Genomic DNA, 25,654 nt, shown 5'->3' on the forward strand with positions numbered 1-25,654 from the left:
CATTTCAAGTATGAAGGACAAGCTAAAAAGAGACTGAGATGAGATACAGAAGGTCACCATGTTCAAGGAATGGCAAGTAGCATTTCCTCACTATGTATATTATTTTTTTGATGGGCAGCTAGATAGCCCAGTGGATAGAGCATTGGCCTTGTAGTCAGAGCACAGGAGTTTGAATTCAACCTCAGACACTTGAGGTTTACTAGCTTGTTACCTTGGGCAAGTCACTTAACCCTCATTGCCTCACATCTGGAGCCATCTCCAGTCATCCCAATCCATACTTGGCCACTGAACCCAAATGGATCTGGAGGAAAAAAGTGAGGCTGGTAACTAAATACAGCATCCACTTAATCAAATCCAATTCATATGCTTGCCATGGCATCACCTCTCTGATGTCATGGTCTTCTTCAAAAAAAAAAAAGACAAACATAATAATTTTTGAAGAACAGCTTATTTGAATGACTTAGGAAATCAAGTTTTGTTCCATCCAATAACATGTACCAAGTAATAAATCAAGAAATATTGTCAGATCTATGGAAAGGGGAGGAATTTATGACCAAAAAAATAGAGTACATTATAAAAATGCAAAATGCATATTAAAATAAGATAGAAAGATAGGAAACAATTTTCACAGCTAGGGATTTGTTAAAGGCCTCATTTCTAAAATATGTAGAGAATTGAATCAAAATTTTAAGGTTATAATTCATTTCCCCATCTAATGTCAAAGAATATGACTAGGCAGCTTTCAAATGAAGAAATTAAAACTGTATATAATTATTTGAAAACTGTTCCAAATCATTACTGATTAGAAAAATGCAAACTAAAACAATTAAGATGACAAAAAGGGAAAATGATCAATGTTGGAGAGCTTGTGAGGGGATTGGGACATGGATGCACTTTTGGTGAGTTGTGAACTGATATAATTGTTCTGGAGAGCAATATGAAATTATGCCCTAAATGAAACTATGCCCAAAGAGCAATAAAACTGATCATATCCTTTGACCCAGTAATACAAATATTAGACCTATATATATCCAAAAGAAATCATAAAAATTGGGAAAAATCGCACATGTTCCAAAATATTCATAACAGTCTTTCATGTAGTGGCAAAGCATTGGAAAATGAGTGGATGCCCATCAATGGGGGGATGATTGAACAATTTATGGTATATGAATATTATGGAGAACTATTGTTGTATAAGAAACCATGAATGGTCAAACTTGAAAAAAGCATGACAAGAACTGATGCTGAGCTAAGGAAGAAGAACCTAGAGAACATTGGACATTTTAACAACAACATTATGAATTGATCAACTTTGATGGATGAAATTTCTCTCAGCAGTTCAGAAAGCCCAGGACAACCCTTGGAGACGTGTTATGTACAAAGCTATCCACATTTAGAGGAAGAAAAATAAAACAAAATAAGGAAAAAACTACAGAATCTGAATGAACACTATGTTCACTTTCTAAAAATTTCTTTTATGTTTTTTCCTTTCTATCTCATGGTTTTCTTTCTTTTCTCTTAGTCCTAATAATACCTCATACCAAAACTGACTAATCTGTAAACATGTTAAACACAAATGTATATGTACAACATTCATCTTACTGTTTGTTTGCCACTGAGGGGAGGGAGAGAAGGGAGGGGAGGAAGGAAATTATGTAACATGCATATGGATGGATGTTGAAAAACTTTGATAATATATAATTGGAAAAATAGATTATTGGAAAAAAATTATATACATGTTTCCATTACTCTAGGTGAGGATTGCTACTCTTCGCCTCATCCAGAGCATGTGTGACAAGGGATATCTAGAAGCAAGTGAAGGGTGGGAACTGATTGAATACATCTTCTTCCAGTTTGCATTTTCCAGAAGGAATTTGGTAGGATTCTGAATGCTGCATTTTCTGTCTATGAATGGGCTTTAGTTTAATTCAGTAAATGATTCATCATTTATATATCAATCTCCTTTACCTACAAACAAGAAACATTTCGATAAAAATAAGTGAAGCTTACTATAAACTATCTGAGATTACAAATGTGCCCTGGCTGACTGATGATTCCCTGGTCTAATGCTGTCTAAGAAAGATTAAAGTCAAAATAGTTTATTTTCAGGTTTTTTCCCTCTTTCAATAAAAACATTTTATTCTCTAGAATTTTTTCAGCATACAAAAAAATCAAGAAATCCATCTTGCCCTTGAGTGGACAGATTGATACAATCTTCTAGGCTTTTATGAGAAAAAGATCAGACATAGCTAAACTTGCTGAGTGGGTATCACCCACTTCCACTGACCTCATTAAATTATCTGAAAATTCTGTTCAGTTTAAGCAACATAGAGAATGGTTTATATATAATTTAATCACTTCTCTATGCCCAATTTTTGGTCATGTTGTAAATATCCTAAGACTAATGATCTGTCAGGGATATTGTACAAGGAATTCATTCTTCCATTTGGAATAGATAACATCCAAATTCCCTGCCAATTTTGAGACTGAACTCTGATTCTACCGAGAAATGTCACAAAATTTCCAATTATAGTAGAATCAACATAGGGGGAAAAGGGTCAAATAATGTTAGCACTTTTTAGGCACTGGGGACAAAGTTCTCTATCTAAAAATCTATCCATGAATCTCCAACCCTTTTAAACTTAGTTAAAATTCTTGACCAAGTATGTCCTCCAAAGATTTGCCAAAGTAAAAGAGTTAAAGGGATGTTATTCTTAGAAAGTGATCATTTTTGTCTTTCTTAAAGATGAATCCAATAAAGCCCATCATCCATGAGAATTTAATGGCAGAATATTCTGTCCTAGAAATGGTCCTCGAAATCCTACCGAGATTGAACCCACTGATTAATGGAATGCCTCAAGTAAGTAATCTTATCATTTGTCCTTGCGTTAGGATTAAACTTTTTTGTGTATGGGCATACCCTTTTTGTGTGGACTGAGATGTTATGTAAAATTCAGCTCACCTGGAAAATAGAACCATTTTCATCTCCTATTTGGTGAGCCATAATATGACCCCCTATCATTATATAAAAGGTCACATTGATGTTGGGATCTTGGATTTGATTTTAAAATAAATAAAAACAGTTTAATCACCTAAATTACCATTTGTCTCAAGGTCCCCCTTGATTCCTACCCACTCCCAGCTTGTCTTTTTCCATTTCTTACCTCATCTAGATCCTTCTCATTATTGATTATAGATAACTGATCTAATATTTTGACAAACTGACGTTACTCATTTATCAAAATAGGTATTAATTGGCAGTAAATGATTCATCCATTCAATCTGTCATTGTTTCTTTTTATGTATATAATACTCTTAGGAATTCTTTGAGTCTCTTCTGTCTTTTGGCCTCAAACTTCTTGAAAAAAAGTAGACCAATACCAAATGTCTCCACTTTCTCACCTTTCTTCAGCTTGCTCTAATCTATCTTTCCTTTCCATACTCCATTAAGACTGTTCTCTCTTAGAGCACATCCCAGTTACCTTTAGCCCATATCTCCTCTACTTAGACCACATAATCTCTTCTTCTTCTTTCCTACTGGGACCAAGAACCACCCTGGGCTCAAATTGTTGAACTCTCACCTTATCTTCCTTGAAGTCAGGTCCCCATCTTGTTTTCTAACAATCATGTTCCTGTGTGCCTACTGTAGCCCCACCCCTTCCCATCTTCCTTTTATGTATTGTCTTCCTTCTTTAAAAAATAAATTCCTGGGGTGGCTAAGTGGTGCAGTGGATAGAGCACCAGCCCTGGAATCAGGAGTACCTGAGTTCAGATCTGGCCTCAGACACTTAGTAATAATGACCTAGCTGTGTGGCCTTAAGCAAGCCACTTAAGCCCATTTGCCTTGCAAAAACCTAAAATTAATGATAATAATAATAAATTCCTTGATATCATAAGATGTCTTGTTAACATTCATTCATATTCCCAGCTCTTAGTACCTGACAGTCAGAAATTAATGCACTATCTACATAATGACATCAATAATCCTTGGACTATGCAGTCCTCCTTCCTCACTCCCTGTCCTCTCTGGCTTCAATATCAGTGTATTCTCCAAATTCTTCTACTATTTTATCTGTTCTTTCTCTATCCCCCTCCACTCCCCTCCCACTGACTTCTTCCTCTTCTTCCTCTTCCTGGATTTTTGATACTCCCTAAAGTTTTGTTTTTAAAAAATATTACTATCTGTACCTAATCAAAAATACCTTCAACATAGGGGCAGCTAGGTGGCACAGTAGATAGAACACCAGTGCTGGAGTCAGGAGGAACTGAGTTCAAATCCAGCCTCAGACACTTCATAATTGCCTTCTTTTGTGACCTTGGGCAAGTCACTTAAACCCATTGCCTTAAATTAAAAAAAATTTAAAAATAGATTAAAAGAAAATCCCTTCAACATTACCCCAATCAGTTGGTCACTCAGCCTTCCTTAACAGATGTGGAGTTAAGGGAAACCCACTCCCAAGACATCCTATTCCACCTGGAAATAACTTTAATTATTAGTATATTTTTTTCTCCATATCTGAAATATAATTTGCCTTTCTGAAACTTTCATCCATTGTTCCCTCCCACCACTTCAAGAAGTTATTAGACCTCCCCTGAGTCCTCTATTATGCAGGCTAAGCATCCTAAGTTCCATCAAATGATTCTCATATTGCATGACTCTGAGGCTCTTCTCTTTTCTCCAGCTTCTAAGCCATCTCTACCTTATCAATAGAACTGAACATAGTTAAATGAGGGCAAATATTATAGGCCTACCTTTCCCTCATTTGGGATACCATGTCTCTTTGACATTTCTCCCTGCCTTATCACACTGGAAGGACATTATGATCTTGGGTCCACTAACACTGAAGGAATTTTTTTTCTTAGATGAACAGTTGTCTAGCCCCTCTTTGTTCATAGGTACTTAGGACTTTGACATTATGAAACCAAAACCAAAATCAAAAATTCACCCCTCTCAAATTTAATATAATTATAATTTGACCCAAGGTTCTAGTCTGTCAAAATATTTTTTAGAATCTTACTCTGGCATCCAATATGTTCCTTAGAGCTCATATAATTTGCAAACTTGATTAATACACCATTCTTATCTTCACTCAAATATTATTAAAGTAAATACCATGGAGGAAGGAACTGATTTTTAGATTGTTTCCCTCCAGATATTGTTTGATGTAAACTTCAAGTCATTAATAATAATTAATAATCTTTTGGTTCAATTATTCAATGAAATCTGAATCTACATAAGTGTAATTTATCAGCTAGCCCACATGCCTCCATATTGTCCACATTATGAGAGAATTTTTTAAAATCCCTGACTGAAATTATGACAGAATTCTACCTCTCTACAAGTTTAATAAGCCTGTCAAAAAAAAGAAAAAGAAAATTAAACTAGTCTAGTATGAATTGTTCTTGCTGAATCCGTACTGATCCTTTTTGTTCACAGTTCCCTTCTCTAGATGTCCACTAACCATCTGTTTAATAATACATCTTAGAATTTTACTAAGAATTCAAGTAATACCCACTGATATAACATGTACAAGTTTCATTTTCTTCACTTCTTTAAAAAAAATGAGGCATTTTCCTTTTTTAGAGTTTGTAGTACCTCTCTCTTTAAAAAAATGTTTATTTTTTATTGTTCTGACCTGGATAAATATGAGTTTTTTCCCCCCATAAAATCATGAATCTCTATTAAGAAAGCATACATTTTAATTTTAAAACTTCTTTACAGGGGTGGCTAGGTGGCGTAGTGGATAAAGCACTGGCCCTGGAGTCAAGAGTACCTGGGTTCAAATCTAGTCTCAGACACTCAATAATTACCTAACTGACCTCTGACACTTAATAATTACCTAGCTGTGTGGCCTTGGACAAGCCACTTAACCCCATTGCCTAGCAAAAAAAAAAAAAGTAAAAGAAAAAACCTTTACAAATTCAATATGCTAATTTCAAAGCTCCATATTTGTCTGTCTCTTCTTGGTCCTCCAGTTCTCTTCTGTTCTCAAGAAAAGAAAGTAAGAAAAAAGGAAAACTTCAATGATTTTATCTCTTGGGCACCAATATTATTAGTACTTCTCTCACATTCACCTCCCAAAAAAAAAAAAAATAAAACAGTGAGACAAGAAAAGGATGGACAAATTGAAATACTGCAGGAGTAAGATCAATAGGATTGTTGCTACTAACTGAATAATAAGCGAAAAGGGAAAGGTAGAAATTTTCTTAAAAACTGCAAAATTTCAAATTTAAAGACCTAAGTCCCTTCTTTTCTATGAAATTGTCTCAAATCACCCAGGCCAAAAATAAATCTCCTTCCTCTGAACTATGACTTAATTTAACTCTAAATATTTGTGATGGTATTGTCAGAATTCTGCCCCTTGCCTTTAGAAGTTTTAGGCCCACAGAGGGAAAAAAAAACAATCCTAAGAGAAAATTGGTATCTCTGCAGCTGGGACCAATCCATATTTTGATCCAAAAATTTGCCAGTTATGTAGGACCTCTTGCAGAAATCTAATCAAAGAATATCACTATTTTTTAATAACTGATAAAAGATTAGTGAGTAGATAAACACAATTCCTACTCCAAGAGGAGCAAAGTTCACTTTCATGATATGAACATTTTCCTGGTGATATTTTAGATGGCTCAAATTCATGAATCAAAAATTGAAAGTAACCTAAGTATAAGAAAATAGGGTATATGTAGGCTGCAATATATAACAATGATGATTTCTGTTTAAAATGTGATGTGAGGTGGCAGCTAGGTGATGCAGTGGATAGAGCACTGGCTCTGGAATAAGGAATACCTGAGTTCAAATCTGGCCTCAGACACTTAATAATTATCTAACTGTGTGGCCTTAGGCAATCCACTTAACCCCACTGCCTTGTAAAAACCTATAAATAAATAAATAAATAAATAAATAAATGAATAAATGAATAAGTGAATGAGTAAGTGAATGAGTAAATAAATAAGTAAATAAATGAGTAAATAGATAAAATAGATAAATAAACAGATAAACAAATAAACAGATAGATGACTAGATAGATAAATAGGTAAATAAATAAAACAAACAAATAAATGACTGAATGAATGAATGAATAAGTAAATAAATAAATAAATAAAATAGTGACATGAAAGATACTGCCAAGGATCTCTAGAAAGAAAGTGAAGGATTGCATGAACAGTGAAGAATAGTCTAAGATCACAAGGCATATATTTGTGGATAGTAATTCCATAGAATATGAAGGTATGGATAGATTGTTGATGAGATCATTTCCATTAGATTACTGAAATATTCCATAAAGCACAACTCCTGTTCCAAAAAGAAGGAAATAGGCATTTTCATATTCTCTTGAAATTTGTTATAACTGTACTTGGCAGAATCTGGAACAAATCTTCTAAATAAAATTTTTGTAAAATCCAAGTTTTCTTTTTTTTTATCATTAAATACATTTTTTTCTCTTAAAAAAAACAAAACTCTTCCAATTTTTTAATACTTTTTAACACTGTTACAAAAACATCCAGTTGTCTCTGTGTGTGTGTGTGTGTGTGTGTGTGTGTGTGTGTGTGTGTGTGTGTGTTTTGGGGAGGAGGATCTGATAGAAGATTACAATATTTTAAGATCATTTATACCTATCATTTTCAATATGGTTCATACATATGCTTCATATATAATGACAATTTACAAAATGGATTATTTTAAATAATATATTTGCAGTATCACTGGATTTATTGATTCTCTTGCATCATATTCATTTCTTTTCCCAATTTTTTGTCTACCTCTTTTATTTTATTTTGAAAATATTTTTGTGCCTGAGACCAATTCACATTACTCTTTGAGATTTTACAAGTAGCTGTTTTGACACTGTTTTCTTCAGAGGATGTGTTTTTATCTTCCTCTGTCACAGCAGTAACTTTCTATGATCATTTCTCTTTTTCTTTGCTTATTTTTTCAGCCTATTTCATGACTTTTAATTTTATGTCAAAGTTGGGTTCTGCTCCTGTGCTGAGGGCATTGGGACCTTGCCACTGGTCTGCTATGTCAAGGACACAGGGTCTTGACCTAACCTGTGTCAGGCTTGAGTCTTCACAGCTGACTTGATGGAACACAGTCTGTTGTTGACTTGCCAGAACACCACCTACACTGTACTGCAATACCCTTTTACCCAAGTGAAATAGACTTTTCATGTTGACCTTCTAAATTTTCTTGGGGTAGAAATGTTTTTCACCCCATCCTTTTGTTGGTTCTGCAGCTCCAGAATTCATTTTGAGGTGTTATTTTATAGTTGTTTGGAGGGAAATTTGGGAGAGTTCAGGTTAGTTCCTTCTTTATTCCACTATCCTGTCTCCACCCTTTGCTTTGAAACATTTCATAAGGACTCCCCATTAAGTACACAATTCTGTAGGAATAAGGAGTGTGTCTATTATACTTTATGCTTGAAACAATAAGTTAATATGAACCTAATGTGTAAGATACTATATCAGTGAAAGAATTGGAAAAATGAATAAGCTCAAAAGGTCAATTCAATTAATGATCACTTCTTGAGGACAGTGTTATATATTTATTTCAATTCCCTATGAATTTTTAAAACGGTTCAGTTTAAAACATTCATATTTTGGATAATGGACTTTTTGTTGGTGATTTTGCTATTCTCATGCTTCTTTTCTAATTCTATTCTCACTAATTGTCAAAGATTAAAAAACAGATTGGACCAGAACATGGTAAGAATATTGATGTAGCTCTGGTGAAGTAGCTTAACTGTTCTAGATTTCAATTTTGAAGAAATACAAATAAAAGTGACTGTTATCTATACATCTTCAAATTGTAAGCAGTCAAGTGATAGGAACAGCTTTCCAAATATTTCAAACCTATAAATGACCATATTAAAAAATGTTCTAAATCACTAAAAGTTAAAAAATGCAAATTAAAACAATTCTTAGTTTTTACTTTGCTCTATCCAAATCTATGTGTTAGAAGGATTATTTTATTAAATGGAAGGGATGGAGAGAGACAGTCTAGAAGCAAGGATGCTAGGTACTCCAATTGTTGTAATCCAAATGCAAAGTTCAGTGTGAAATTATGAGATACTGTACTACAATGATGGCACCATGGGGAAGTTAGAAGGGAAAGAGACAACAGAAGACAAAATTGTCTAGAAAATTATTTATCAGATATGGAAAATAAGGAAACAAAGAAAGTTCAAATGAATACAAAGTTTTCTAGATAGAAAAAGTTGTGAATTTGGACTACTATAGTTTTTCCAGACCTAGGTTTAAGGTTCCTAATCTTGGAGCCATCAAGAATAAAATAACACTAAGACCTCTATTAATGATTCCATCTTCCTAGCTTCCATACAGGAATTCTCTGTTTAAAACAAATTTGTTAATGAAATAGGGATTTTATTACAATGGTATTTATTGGTAACAGGATTTGACTTGTATAACCAAAACTGAATGCAGTAATTGCATAATAGAGACTGGACTTGGAATCAGAAAGACCTGGGTTCTAAGTCCACCTCTAATACACCCTGCCTATGGACTTGGGGCCAAGTCAGTTAAACTCTCCTTTCCCCATGGCAACTCTCCAAAGCTATAAGTCACAGATAGCTGTTGAGCTATACTTCATGCCCTAAATACCTTATAAATCTGAGAGAGAGTCAGAGATACACACAGAAAAATACAGACAGAGATATAGACAGAGGAAAAAATAAATGCTAATGAAACTTCTAACAGAAAAGGAAGAAAACCATAACAGAGACAAATAGAAAGGTATAGTGAAGCTCTGATCTCTTGAATTGTCTTTTTCTACAGGTGCTATGGCCAAAACTCTTGACTTTTGTGGTACCAGTGGAATATACTGGAGTTCTTCCCTATCTGTTTAATATTCTTAGGATTCTGCTAATGGCAGAAGAGAAGAAGCAGAATACATACGAATCAACAGCTCTTGTCATCTCTGCTGGACCAGGTTTGTACTTTAAAAAAACAAAATCTACCTCTTGTTTCTCATGTCATTGATGCATTCCCAGAAAGAGTATGGTTCTTTCATGTTATCCAAAGATTCAAGATGCTCTGAATCTAATCAGAATCATTCTAGTCCCACTAATACTACTATTTAACTTTTTTTTTAGTGAAACTTCCTTCAGCCCAACAGTTACTGGCCAGACTTCTGGTGAGTGCAGTTTAACAAAGCAGGGGAGGAACATGTGGGAAAAACTCTGGGATGAAGTTAGAGGAAGTGGATTTAAATCCCAGGCCTGAGATCTTTTTATAATTTTTTTTTATTTAGGGCAGCTAGGTGGGGCAGTGGATTGAGCACCGACCCTGGAGTCAGGAGTACCTGAGTTCAAATCTGATCTCAGACAGTTAATAATTACCTAGCTGTGTGGCATTGGGCAAGCTGCTTAATCCCATTGCCCAGCAAAAACTAAAAAAATTATTTAAGGTAATGGGACTAAGTGACTTGCCCAAGGAAAGTCCCCCCACACAAGGAATCCCACCCATACTGGATTTGGATATGAAATTTGATTAAAACACAATGGAGATATATTTTTCAACATTCTTGTGATTGCACAAGTGAACCTCATAACTTGGTATAAAAAAATATTGAATATTATATTAAAGTTTGACACCTACTTTACGAAACTATTTATCCCTATATGATTTATGAAGACTATCAAACTGATTAATATTGGTTGGAATAGAGTAGGGGCCCAAATGAATTATTTCTCACAGATGATCTCTTAACATCTCTTCCATTTTTAAATCCATGACCTCACTATCCTACATTGATTTAGGCATGGGAATCTGTACCAAATTAGTTGTGTACCAATAACACAGATTAAAAATTGTTTTATTTATAGCCTAGTCAAAAGTGATGGAATCTTTCTCTCATTTACTTAGTCTCACCTATATTAAATTTAAGTTGTGTTACATAAATCTTACTTCAGGGTCTTATCCTTGATGACCCTGGGGTGGAGTGCAGTGGGATGCAAACCCCAATAGAAACCACCAAACATGAAAGACTGTGGGTCTCAGTCTTGTGACAGAGTATGAGCCTGACATCCTTGTACCCAGCTAACTAAGCCTAGATAATCTAGATTTATCACCAGAGGCTTGACCAGGAAGAATGGAATGGGTCAATCATGGTAGCTCATGAAGACTTTCTCCTAAGGCATAGATTTGAATCTATGGAAAGAGGATCCAGATATGGATGTGAAATCATAAGATCCATAAAGTTATAAAATTTTAGTGAACAGTTGTAGAATGACTATTTAAATAAATTAGTTAAGGACTCTTATCATGCAATGGCTAATCATGTCTCCATATGATTCATAGTGAAAAATGAAACCCGCCTACTGGCCAGTAACATTCTCAAGATGAAGGATGAGACACATTTTGGGATATAATCAATGTGGGAATTTGCTCTGCCAAACTCTACATATTTATTGCAAGTTTTTTTCAATGTAGTTGTGAAAAGGAAATGACAGAGAAAGGGAATATGCATCTATAAAGCACTATGCCAAGTGCTTTACAGATCTCATTTTATCCACACAAGAACCTTCTGAGAGAGATGTTATTCTTATTCCCATTTTACAATTAAGGTCACTGAGGAAGACAATGATTAAGGAACTTGCCCAGGTCCCAAAGTTAAAAAGTTTCTGAGATTGGATTTGTACTCAGGTATTCCTGACTCCAGGCCTAAAGTGGGGGTAAAGGGGTGAAGAGTAAAAGAGAAAGAAAATTGAAAAATATACAATTAAAAATTCCAAAAATAAAATAAATCAGTATCTATACAAGCTGTTGACTAGCATTCCCAATGAAGATTGTTTTCTGTTTTATAGCATCAATTTCAGATGCACTTTTTCAAGTATAAAAGTATTTATGTGATGATGACTGTCAGAGTAATTTATATTTGCATTTTTTCCTTTTTTGGATATTAGCAATCCAAATTAATTCAACAATATTTTTAAAGGAAAACTGTTCTAGGCAAAAGAAATATAAAAAAGGGGGGGAAAACTGCCCCTGCCTTCAAATTGCTTATATCTTATTGAAAATTTTCATAATTCTTTTGGGAAGGAAAAAAAGGAAGAAGAAAATAGACTGTGAATTAGTTGAAACTTATCCTTTGATTAATTCCTTAGTAAGAGGAATTATAGATATTAGAATTTTTAGGATAATTCAAATTTGAATTTATGATGAAAAAGAGATGGACATGCTAATAGAGCACCATTGTAACCATTTTCTTTTCCTATCTGCAGGTGATAGCTGTCCTGGCCAGTGAGGAACTACCATGTGGGACTGGAGCAGTGGGTCTTCTAAAGCACCTGTCTAGTATAATCCACCCAAATCTGATAGAACTATGGAAAGAACTCTTCCCTCAGCTTCTTCTCCCTTTGGAAGGTACAAAGGAAGTAGGGTCAGATTTTCATTCAAAGAAAAAAGAATGCAAAGGAATTCAACATCATGTTCTAAATACTAAAATAATCATGATTTTTACACAGTAATATCACTGTATTTTTATGTGAGTTGGATGAATCCAATGGCTTCTATTAATAGTTTAACATATCTCATCTCCCTGGGACAGTTTGCCTATTTTTCAGGTAAAGAATGGACCATATTTTTATTGCTTTCTTCTTGATTTTAGAGAGTTTTGATTTCAGCCTTCCAGGAAGTTGTAAATAAAGGAGCCAAGTAAAAAAACATAGCTTAAATAAAGCACTCATATCATGATTCAGGTAACAATCATTTTTAGGGTCTCCAAGAGAAAATAAGAAACCATGATTGTGATATGGATAGAGGTTTCCTTTCCACTTGACCAACATCTCAAAATTTTCCAAATTGATATTATTTGAGAAATTGTTCTTAAACAAGAAGGAAAGTTTAAAATGAATTGTACTCTTTGGGTGAAGCTGGCTGGCAAGTTGTGAACCCTTCCACCAGAAAGAAGACTGAGGACCCAGAGGCAGGACAAGACAGTGGCTGAGGATTCCATAAGCACCAGTACTCCTGAGCACCAAAGGAATTTTACAAACCACTATTTATATCTATAATAAACTTACTCATGATAGATGTATTCAAAGTTGCCCTAAAATCAACTTAATTTAGAAGAATTTTTCTACAAAAGGTAGATACTCTAGCCCTAGAGAAAAGGAATCCAATCTTTGTCAAATAATTCCCCATATAGGGCATGAATTTTAATCTAGAAATAACCCCACTGACTTTCACTGACACCTCCAATCAATCTGATCCATATCTGGTCACTGGACCCAGAAGGCTTCAGAGAAGAAAGTGAAGTTGGTGACTCAGTACAGACCTCCCACACACACACAAAACACTCCAAATCCAATTCATGTACTTGTCATGCCATTACCTTCCTGATGTCATGGTCTTCCAGAATGAAGAACTAACAAAACAAAGCAACATTATGATAGGCTCTTTTCCCCACTGAGATTAGATTGAATTTTTAAAAAAGAATCATAAGTACTGCAAAACACATGAATTTTTCATGCCCCCAATTATAACAACATTCAAATGTAACCCAAGTTAATAAGGAATCCTGACAAAACTGGGCAGATCCTCATTGATTTCCCTGGATACTATGGTTTGGTCCAGAACAGTACAAAGGGAGATCTATGTTAAGTCACAAACCATGCCAAAATCCATGTTCTTCCTTTAGTCTTTGTTCTGACATCAACAAAATCATATCTAAGTTTCCTCTAAGCATAAACTTTCTTTGTTAGATATAAATGATCCATCAAGGTGGGAAATTGGAGATTTGAATCTGTGCTAATTGTGATTACCTTTCAGTCACTGAATCAACTTCTTTTTCTAGGAAACTGCTATAAAGTCTCACTATGGGAAGATACTCTACTGGAGGTAAGGGGGATTTTGAACTAGAATGCCAGAGATTCTTCAAGTGAAATCAGGTAGAAACTAATATTTAAACAGAATTCAAATCTAAAGGGAAAAAAGTAGATAAACTCTCTTCTTAAAAAGATGTAATTCCATAGGATATGACATCATCTTTCACAGAATTTCATATTTGAAAGTACCCCAAAAGAATATGTAGATTCAAGAGTCTTGTCTCTATACAGTATCAAAGCAGAACAAGTTTAATCACTGTTGCCTACAAGTCTTATAAAATACCTGGGGGAAAAAAGCCTTCATGCCCACATAAGTAATTTCTTCTCTAGGTTAAACATAACCAGATTTTTTGGTCTTGCATGGCATGATCCCAGTCATTTTTGGCACTAATTGTTCTCTTTTGAGTGATCTACTTTTTCCTTCCTAAAATGTGATATTTAAAAATGAACAGAGTCTTTGTTCCACATATGATCAAGGCAGAGTACTAAGAGACAACCTCCTTCTTAAGCCTAGAACTCTGCTTCTCTGAAAACAACTTCACATCATTCTAGTGTGCTACTTGGCAGTTCATATTGACTTTGGGGTCTATGTGCTTACTTAAGGGTTCTCTCAGTTGACAAAGAGTTACACAACTAGGGGAAGCTAAGTGGCACAGTGGATAGAGCACCAGCCCTGGAGTCAGGAGTACCTGAGTTCAAATCCAGTCTCAGACACTTAATAATTACCTAGCTGTGTGGCCTTGGGCAAGCCACTTAACTCCATTTGCCTTGCAAAAAAACTAAAAAATAAAAGTTATACAACTAGTACATCAATCTATAAACTTCATGTTTATAAAATAGGTGTGAATTTTGAAGTTAAATGTTAATTCACTCTCTCTCTGTTCTTTTGTTATATCCACTGTCTCTTCATTTTCTAGGTTTCTCCTCACATACATATTCTTCATCTACACCCACAAGGAAATAGGTACAAGCACTTTTATGCTATACAAGTCTTAGACACTTACTGTGTGACCCTGGGCCAGTCACTTAACACTATTTATCTCTTTCTCATCTGTAAAAAGAGCTGGAAAAGGAAATGTTAAAACATGCTAGTATCTTTGCCAAGAAAATTACAAATTTGGCTCACAAAGAATTGGATATGACTGAAAACAACTGAACAGCAACAAATTGCGCGCGCGCGCGTGTGTGTGTGTGTGTGTGTGTGTGTGTGTGTGTGTAAAATAGGGAATGCAAAGATGAAAATGTGGCACTCCTTTTCTTTTTTTTTTAGTTTTTACAAGGCAACGGGGTTAAGTGGCTTGCCCAAGGCCACACAGCTAGGTAATTATTAATTGTCTGAGATCAGATTTGAACTCAGGTACACCTGACTCTAGGGTCAGTATTCTATCCACTACAGCACCTATCCACCCCTGGCAGTCCTTTTCTTAGAGGAGCTTAAATTCTTATTTTTAACCAATTCTTAGCTTGTAACCAAAAATCAAGACTCACAGAGAATCAAAATCCAAACTCCCTCAATCATATTCATCAAAATGGTATTTTAGAAAAAGATAATAAAACATGACACCCAGCTCATGAGAGGGTGCTTGAGTGCTAACAAGAAGAGGATGCTGTATCTAAAAAAAAGATTTGATGATTCTGTTGTAGACCAAGAGAGGATTCTCACCTTTAACTTTCTTCTTTTCAGCCTATGGCATTTGAAAATGGTCCTATAGCCTCCATGACCAGATATATGACTATTTTGTTAATGTATTCTTCATTTCTATTCTATTTCTCCCTTTCTGCAAAATTCCTGCATTACTTTTTCTAAATATAGATATTGTGCCATTTATTGCCAAGCATTTTCTTTTTTAATCTTCTTAGTAAATAACTTTTCTTTTCCTTAACAGCCTAAATAATTTCCTTAGTAAATTATCATCCTAAACTATTCATGAACAATCTCTGTAGACTATCCGTCCTCTCCCTGCCTTGGAAGATCCATAAAGGGTTTAATTTGGAAATAGGCTCACAACCTTTTGTTTTATAATGGGTTCCTTTTTTTCTGAGTTTAGATTGAATTTTTAAAAAAAAGGAAAAATCACATACTTTGGAAAATGTAAATGAATTTTTGTTGTCCTTCAATGTGATGAGGTAAACTCCTTTGAGAACTGTTTTGCTTTTGCCTTTTTATACCTAATACCTCATACTGTTCATACCAAATGCATGGATCATTGAATGAAATTATGTCATGAATGAATTGATAGCATTTACTTATCCCTTACTATGTATTGAATATTGTGCTAAGCACTGGGGATAAAAATGTAAAACTACCACTTTAGAGGTTGTTATTTCCTAATGGAAAAGAGGACCAATCCACATAGCAGAGAAGTAGCTAGGGAAAGCTGGTATAGTCTGGGAAGTCACAAAGATGATCAGTAGAACAAGGAAGTCATCATTAACTGAGAAATGAAGACTTTTTACTTTATTTTTCTTAAGTTTTTATGTGTGTATATCCCTTCTTTTGCTACATGGATAATAGGAAAATAGAGTCTGTACGTGACTTCACATCATATCACTTGTCTTATCAAAGGATTGGACTGGGGGAAAGAACAAGAGAGAGTATTTGTTAACTCAAATTTTTTTTAAATGAATGAAAAATTTTACATGTAATTTTGAAATAAAAAATTTAACAAAATATATTTAAAAAGATGAATAATGATGGTTCTGATGAGTAAAGTTATTTATATAAAGTACTTGGTAAAACTTTGGAGTACTATACAAATGTTATTCTATTATATTCAGATTTTTCTTTCATGTATCAATGTTTTAAAAAAAAAACCTGATCTTTATAAATACAAACTCATTTTCAACTTTAAAAAATTTCACCTTGATTTTGAAATTAAGGTAGATAGTTTTTCAAATCTATCTGCCAACTTTTCCCAAAAGAAGCACATTCAATGAATAAGGTCTCCTTTTCATTTTCCCCAACTTTATGGGAAATTAAATCCTAGAAGGAATGTCTGGGAAATGAGCAGAAAAGAGTTCCAAAGTGAGAGTTTTATTTCTCTAGGATTATTTATATTTCTCATTCCTTATATCTGTAATTTTTAAAACCAAAGGTATCAGAAAGATGAAAATGGCCCAAGCCAATAAACTTTATCTTGTTTCCAACTTTGACTTTCTTTAATAGATTTTAAGGGAATCTTTATGGAAGATCAATGACAAAAATTGGATTATTCAACTGACCCAGGAATTCATGCAGCAGATGGGGGCCTATGACAATACCTCACTTGAGAAGGTCAGTTCTCAATGAAAATTCCAAATTAGGGGCGGTTAGGTGGTGCAGTGGATAGAGCACCAGCCCTGGAGTCAGGAGTACATGAGTTCAAATCTGACCTCAGACACTTAATAATTACCTAGCTGTGTGACCTTGGGCAAGCCACTTAACCCCATTGACTTGCAAAAACTAAAAAAAATTCCCAAATTAGCTCCAAATATTAGCAAATTCATGGTCAAAAAAGCAGTTGCAGTGGGACCCAGCATTTTCTTTGGAATATTAAATTATTGTTTGAATCATTTTCTATCAAACCAGGAAAAAAACTCTTTTTGATGACAACTTCTGTTCTTCATCATTCTAGTTTAAAAGGCTCATTCTCAGATTCAGGTGGGTCAGTTCCTAACGAAGAATATTTTTTAGTATAATTGAAATAAATTCAAATGCTCTTAGACATAAGATAAAAATAAGAAGCCAACAAGTTGAGCCCTGGGTATCCAAGAACACCTGTGTCTAAATTCTGTCTAAATTATCTTAAGTTCTTTATCCAATGTGTTCCTGAAAAATTCTATCAAAGAATACTTCCTAAAATATTTCCTAAATATTTCCTAAAATCCATTCCTTTGAGAAACCATCCTCTGCTAAGATTTTTTGTGAGATGACATGATAATTGAATAGATAGGGCTGAACTGAGAATTAAGGAGACCAAGTCAAGAAGTCCTAGGTGTCCAACCTTGCTTTTGAGACTTATTAGTTATTTAATGCTGAACAAATCATTTGACTTTCCTTGCCTTGGTTTCCTTTTCTAAAAACTGAGAGAGTTGAACCCTAAGTTCCATTTCAGTTCTAAATCTGATCCTATGTAGTTCTTCTACATCTCTAATCTCATCAAGAAAATAACTTTTTAACCTGTGGCAGGCCCATATTAACAAAAGACAAGTCTTTCTTTGGTTTCCTATGCCCTAACTCTGAATACTTCATGACCTCTGGTAGAAAAGGAAAACTTGGCTACACTACCTTTAGAAACTTGCAGAAGCAGATGAGACACAAAGCAAGAAAGAGGCTGAAGCACTTGGGGTAGATGAAACCATTATCTTCAAAGTTGTAATCATTTCTAAAGGCAGTAGAACCAATGTAATATTTCACATCATTTCCTTACCCTCAATTGTTCCTCTGCCAAGTACCTTTCCTTCAACAATATCTATCATTACTAAAAAAAGGGAAACAGGAAACCAGAGAGAGAGTGTTCCTTGAGACACATGCTATACTCTGGTACCACCACTTACTGGCATTTCCAACTGCCTTATTCCCCTTCCTGGGATAGAGATGGAGGTGTAATTATCTATAGTGTGATATTATCATAAAGGCTAGGGTAACAAAAATCTCTCCTGTCCCAAATTAGACTATTTTAACTTCTCTTCAGTAAAGATGGATAGCAATTGTAAAACAAAATTCTGCTTAAAATAATACTATCATGGAACATTTATTATGTTAAACTACAGCCTTCTCTCCCATGATAATTCCAACTCTTCACTTCATACAACCTTTTGTATATTCAAAAATGATTATTTCATATATATCCCTCACCTTTATCCAAAAATAAGTTATAGGTGGTTAAAGAGTTAAAACAATGCAACTAAAGGCATAAGGAGAACATGACAACAGTTATGGAGCAGAAACATTTGACATCTTGATACTTGTCTTTCCTTTTTCTCCCCCCCCCCCCAGAAATTCCTTTGGAAGGCTCTGGGGACCACGTTAGCATGCTGCCAGGATGTGAACTTTGTAGCTGTACAGCTGAAGGAGACCCTAGTCAATGCCAGTCAGCTCGGGGACCAAAGAGAGGTAGAGGAACCTTTGATCTCTTCCCCCACCTTATTTTTTTGAGTTTAAGTCATATCTGCCAAATCTGCTGAAATGACAAAAAATTTCATGCCTCTGCTTATCATACAATAGGAAATTTTCCAGAAAACTTGAAGCATACCACTTTGTACCTAATTTTTCATAGCAAACATTCTAAAAAGGCATTTGACATCCTTCTGCCTTCATAAAGTATATGATGAATAGTATCTTGATCAATCAATCCTTATGAAAATAATTTTGTCCTTTAATATAATATAATGACACCTTCAAGTACTGGTGAAGTGTTGGAGAAAATTCTTCTCCATGAAATGCCCCCTTACCACCAGCTGTAATGCTTTTTGGGTTATAACTACGTTTTCATAGACTTTTCCTTCTGCTTCTTTACTAAGATTGCCAGTTCTTTTTAGTGTTGTTAGTATACCTCTCTAAAGCAGAACCCCTCATAATTTGCTAATGCTAATTGCAGAGTTGGGAAACCAGATAACTCAGTTTGTTAAATTGTAAAGTAAAAAAAATGTATCTGCTCTCAAGGATCTTGCACTCATTTTTATACTAATGACTTTTAATTTCTTTTTTTTTATTTTGATCTTAAACATCAATTTAATTTCTTTTTTTGAGTTCTGAACTTAAACATCAAATAAAATTAATATTTCTCCAAACAGTAGAATAGTATGAAAGTTGTACATGAAAATGTAAATTTCTAGTATGTACAGTTTGCTTTTTTATTTAAAGTATATAAAAGATTTCAAAGCTGTCGTGCTTATCTGTTTCTTTCTAATCTTTCTTCTTGTTTCTGCTTTAAATATCTATACTTCAGTGACCCTGTTTTCTTTCTTTTTTCTTTTTCTTTCCTTTCCTCTTTTTTGCAGAACTATTCCTATTCTTCCTTGTCCTCCCACCTACTCCAACCCCAATAGAAAAAAACAACAAAAACAAAAACGCTCATATCAAACATAGATAGGAAAACAATCACATATTCATATCAACTGTATCTGAACATTTCTGTCTTATTCTGGCCCCTGAATGCATTACCTCTTTGTCAAGATCTAGTTAACATGCTTCATCAACAATCCTTTGGATTCATAGTTGAAAGAACTTGAATTCTAATAGAGAGGATATATATAAGCAAGTGATGGCTAGAGTGGAATGAGAGGGCAGTCCATTGACATGGTAATGTTGACCTGGTTGTATCTTTGGTGAGAACTGAGAAAGAAAAGGGTCAGAGTAAATAGGAGATTTCTTAGTCCCAGGGAGTTCATAACTCTATATTAGGTCCCTTTGGTATGGTTTTTAGAGGCCCTATTTAGAGGGTGGAATTGCAGCAGCAGGGCAGAAAATGGCCAGGATGAAGATGAGGCAGCAAGGTCCAAAGAAATTCAGAGGTAAGTAGAGAAAAAAACTTAACAAGTATAAGAAGAAAACTACCAGCCCCCAAAGTATAAAATAAACTGTGCATTAGGTTAAAATAAATATTCTTTGACTCTAAATTCTTAGGGGACTGTTTCCATTCTGGGATATTGTGCCAAGAATCATATGGATATTGTTTTAAAAGTTCTTAAAGATTTCCAAGAAGATCAGAAGTCCTTCTCAAGTCGCTGTAAGGTAAAAATATATAATTTTCCCTAAACTACTTTGTAATATCAAGCAAAAATCATAACTGTTTCTTAGGCTAACACCTAAGTACTTACACCATGTCAGAGAGATGACCAAAAATAGGGTCTTTTGAAAATAAGATTGGGAAGTGGAAAGCTATGCATTTTTTTTTAGCATCTCTCATTTATACACTTGTGGTCAAATACAAGAATGTAAAATGATACAGTCCGGTAGATTGGTAACCAGTCCAAATGATCTAAATCAAAGTGTGTTGACTGATGAATCAATGTTACCTAGAATAGGAATTCTTAATCTGGAATCTGTAAACTAGTAACTTTAAAAAAAATTATTCTGATAAATATATTTCAATATAATTTATTTCCTTAGTAATTCTATGTATTTTATTTTTATGCATTTAAAAATCATTCTGAGATGGTTCCAAAGATTGCCAGAGAGGTCCATGATGCAAAAAGACTAAAAATGTTAAGAATCCCTGATCTGGACAGAAGCTTCTAAGAACTTATTGTAAGACTCTGTTCTTTGTCCTATCTCATTTAATTTTTTTTTTTTAGTTTACAAGAAGGTAGAAGGTTGCAAAAAGGTACTTGTGGATAATGTAAAGCTGGAGGCTTAATTCATTGAATGACAGAATAAGTATCCCAAATTCCTCAATAAGTTAGAAACATGAACCATAACAAATGAAAAAATTAATTACTTAATTACTGTACTTCAAATAACCAAAGTGTGAATAGAGAATAAAGGAGATATGACTACATCAGAGTTCAAGACAAAAAGGACTTTGGGGTTTGAACTGACTGAAAATTAGTAGGAATTAGCATTGTGAAATTAATATGATCTTAGTATAAATCTCTTTAGAATTGCATTCATTTCTGAGCCCATAGTTCAGGGCCCAGAAATGGGGGATTAGGGATGAGATTGTATCAGTGTAACTTTGACCATGATGATCAACATCCCTGGATTTCAAATTTCCTTACTTGGAAAAGGAAACATGTGGACTAAAAAGCCTGTATAGTGGAACACTATGATTTCCTAAGAACTGAGGATGTTTATCCAAGAGAAGACTTAAATGGTAATCTAGAGTTGTCTTATTAGTTGAAGGATGGTAATATGAAAACAATAACCACAAAGCAGAAAATTTTGGGATAGTATAATAGAAAATCCCTGTGGAAGTTGACCAGAAAAGGGATTGAAGTGGAGAAAAGTTTAAGGCAGAGAGACCAATTAAAAGTGTACTTCATTAGTCTAGGGGAAAAGTGATAAGAGCCTGAACTAGGCTTGTGGTGATTAGAGAAAAGGAATTATAGGTCAGTGGAACTGGACAAGCTCTGATTTATAATCCATTATTGAGATAACCTTCTTGCTAATTTTCCAATCCCTCTTCTGAACAGTTGTCATAGTGATTTTCTGAAAATGTGGGTATTATCATGTCACACTCCCTTATTTAATAAATTCTAGTGATTCCATATTACAATATAATAGAATACATTAAATTCTTACTATGTTTTAAGTGCTGGGATTACAACTTAAAAAATAATTTCTCCCCTCAAGGAGCCTGCAGACTAATGGAGAAAGGTAACAGGCAAAAGGCAGATGGAAAAGGAATAGGGAACAGGTTCCCTGTGGGGAAGAGTTTTGTTTTGTTTTGTTTTCTCCATGCTCCAAACCTCCAATCAAATGCAAGTACAGATTATATCCTGGGGGAGCAGTGCAACTGAAGAGAAATAATCAGATCCAGGATCAAATATAAGATCCTCTTTTTAATTTTTAAAGTCCTTGAAAGTCTGGATCCTTCCTACATATCCAGATTTAGAGTTTACTTCTTTCCACAAGCTATGTTCCAGTTATACTGGTGTTATTTCTTGCACATGATATTCCATTCCCCTTTTCAGGAATGCTCTCCCTCCTCAATGCCACCTCTTAGCAGCCTTGACTTTCTTCAAGGCTCCATTCAAATACTACATTCTGTAGAAGAATTTTCCTAGGCTTTTCATTTGCAAAAGCCTCCCCTCATAAAAAAAAAAACCCTTCCATCTGTTGTGATGTAAGTAACTTCATATAACTACTTAAACAATATATACAATCACAGTTTTGTAAAGAGAACTTTGAAAGGTTTAAAAACTTTGATCAATGCAATAACCAACCACAGTTCCAGAGTACCAATAAGAGAGAATATTGATTTATTCCTGATAGGAAGAGTACAAATTTAATATACAAAACAAGATAGATTTTTTTTACATGACCAATGTTGTGTTTTGTTTAACTATGCATATTTGCTACAAGAGTTCAGTTTTTATTTTTATTTTAATTTTTCTAGTTGGAATATAGGGAGTGGGAAAAAGAGAAATAGTGAATTTTGCTGAAATAAAATAAAACAAGAAGCTTTTTCAATAAAATCAGGGGTAAAACAATAATGTCCATTTTTATCACCCCTATCTGACATAACACTAGAAATGGCTGCAATAGCAATAAGACAAGAAAATGAAATTGAGGGAATAAGCATTATTAAAGAAGTTAAATTATCTTTTTTTCCCAAAAGACATGATAGTGTATTTTAAAAAATTCTAAAAATTCTAAAAATTAACAAACTAACTTTAGCAAACTTACTGGATATAAAATGTAATGGATATTTTGTGATGTATTGCCCATATAGCTTTTATGTACTTAACATGGGTCAATCTTTCTAAAAGTGATTTGGAGGGAGACCTTGAGTAGATCACTTTAGCATATTTACCCCTTCTTTGGGGGAAGCTGTTTCCTGTCAGGAGAGGAAGGAAGAGGTTGGTACCAAAGGCCGGCTACTTTGATTTCCTCGGTGTGAGGGAATACTGGGCTTGAATTATATCTATTTTGACTTCTAATTATTGTTATCCTAGGAAAAGTGATTTTTTTCAGTTCAAACTGAGTTCCTGATCATTCTCACTTAAAGAGGAAGGGATACCCTAAGTGACATACCCAATACCAAACTCCCTTGATATGAAATTCCGGTTCTTTCACAGAGAAAATAGCAAATTAATCTAGCTATCCAAGTCAATAACAATTAGAAATCATAAGATATATATATATATATATATATATATTATATATATATACAAATAACAATAAGCCCAACAGAATGAGTATAAGATTTTGCCTCACAGGGATAAATGCCCTGAAGTCACCACTGTAGTACACTGCACATGTTCAAGGTACAGGCTCCTCTACATGTCAGCTTTTTCCTAGAGTCTGTCTATCTGCTTTCCTCTGTCTCTGTTCCTCTCTGTCTATCTCTGTCTCTCTGTCCCTATCTGGAACTGGGTCATCTCTTTAGATGCCAGAAACTAGAAGATCAAGGTCTTTCCTTTCCCAAGTCCTCCCCAGCTCCACCCTCAAGCAATAAGGTGCAAGGTGGCATGGTCAAACCTATGCTTTAGGAAGATCACTGACAGCAGAGCAGAGGATGGATTAGAGTGGAGACTCATATGACACGAAAAAAAATTTATCAAGTCATTATAATAGTCTCTGCTTGAGATGATGAGGGCCCATACCAGCATGACTGAGAGTATCAGAGGAGAGAAGGAGATAGATGACAGCTGTTATGGAGTTAAAATTAACAGGACTTGGCAACAGATTGGAAAAGGGCAGAGTGAAAAGTTGAGGATGAATCAATATCTATTGAGAACCTAAGTGACAGGATAGTGTAACTCAACAGTAATAGGGAAATTAGAAAAAAAGTTTTAGAAGGAAAGATAACATGCAGAAGCAAATGTACTTAGATTTATAAATCACAAAAATCAGCTACTGGGGTAAGGGCTTACTTTTTTGGCAAGGGCAAAGACTCCTGGGAAATTGGACAGCAGCATTTAAGAAATTAGAATTAAAATTAAGTTTCAGACCATATAGCAAGACAAACTCCATTTGGATACATAACCTAACATAAAAGGTCACATAACAAATTAGAAAAACATGGCAGAAAATTGCCTATTCTATCGCTAGATAAGGAAAAAGTTCATGACCAAACAACAGAAAGAAAAGGTCATAGAAGATAAAACAGATAATTTTTTAAAAAACTTTTAACAAAAAAAATTCAATAGTAAAGTTATAGAAAATTAAATTAAAATTAAAAAGGAAACCAACTAGGAAAATACTTGCAGCAAATATCTCTGATAAAAGTTTCTGTTTCTAAAATATGTAGAGAACTGAATCATTTTATTAGAATAAAGCCCATTATCAATTAATAAATGGTACAAGGATACAAGGTACAGGCAGCTCTCAAGAAAAGAAACCAAGTTATTTATAATCATATCAAAAAATGTTCCAAATTATTATTAATTCTAAAAGTGAAAATGAAAGCAATTTTGAGCAAAGACTACAATAAAGGAAATTAACACACTTGAGAGGCTACAAATAGGTGTATTGATGCACTGTTGGGTGGACCTATGAATGGATGTAATCATTCTGAAAGCAATTTGGCACTATACTCAAAATGTTACTAAGTAGTGCATGCCCTTTGAGACAACCATATCACTTGTTAGTTCTATGTTCAAAAGAGAACAAAGAAATGACAAAAAAAAGTAATGTACAAGAATATGTCTATAAATGTTTGTAACATAAAAACAAAACAATTTTTTTTTGTTTTTTAAAATCTCTCCCATTAAAATATAGCTCCTTAAAGGTAAGAACCTTTTTAGCCCCTCTTTGTAATACTCCTTAACATGATATCTGGCACATAGCAAGTATTTAATAAATACATGTTGATTGACTTGACTTGTTGACTGATGAAGGATAGAACTTTGAGGTTCAATGCATAGGAGGAAGCACAAAGTGATTATCCAGAAAAATAATAATAATAATAATAATAATAATAAATCAAAAACAAAAATAAAATAGATAAGAGGAGAACCAGGACAAAGTAATGTCATAAATATCCAAAAAAAAAAAAAGAAAGAAAGCATTCACCAGGAAAGGAAGATAATTATCAGTGAATGAACTTGCAGAGATCAGAGAAAAGATTATAGGTTTAGGAATAAAGAGATTGTCATTAAAGAGAGCAGTTTAAATTGAGTGGTGGACTCTGAAGCCAGATTGCAGAGGATTAAGAAGAGTG

The 25,654-nt window shown here is 34.2% G+C and overlaps 1 protein-coding gene across 2 annotated transcripts in view; it reads left to right on the forward strand.

The window, feature by feature from the left end:
- The window catches only part of MROH2B (maestro heat like repeat family member 2B), a 91,814-nt gene that overhangs the window by 27,416 nt on the left and 38,744 nt on the right, over positions 1-25,654 (forward strand). For both annotated transcript variants that reach the window (XM_074202546.1, XM_074202545.1), the window contains exons 12-20: positions 1,755-1,877; positions 2,747-2,860; positions 9,793-9,946; positions 10,110-10,150; positions 12,240-12,381; positions 13,814-13,857; positions 17,011-17,118; positions 18,823-18,939; positions 20,452-20,559. In XM_074202546.1, the coding sequence (XP_074058647.1) occupies positions 1,755-1,877; positions 2,747-2,860; positions 9,793-9,946; positions 10,110-10,150; positions 12,240-12,381; positions 13,814-13,857; positions 17,011-17,118; positions 18,823-18,939; positions 20,452-20,559 (951 nt within the window). The remainder of the gene's footprint in view (positions 1-1,754; positions 1,878-2,746; positions 2,861-9,792; positions 9,947-10,109; positions 10,151-12,239; positions 12,382-13,813; positions 13,858-17,010; positions 17,119-18,822; positions 18,940-20,451; positions 20,560-25,654) is intronic.

This window comes from Macrotis lagotis, chromosome X (genome assembly GCF_037893015.1).
Source record: "Macrotis lagotis isolate mMagLag1 chromosome X, bilby.v1.9.chrom.fasta, whole genome shotgun sequence".
Lineage (NCBI taxonomy): Eukaryota > Metazoa > Chordata > Mammalia > Peramelemorphia > Peramelidae > Macrotis > Macrotis lagotis.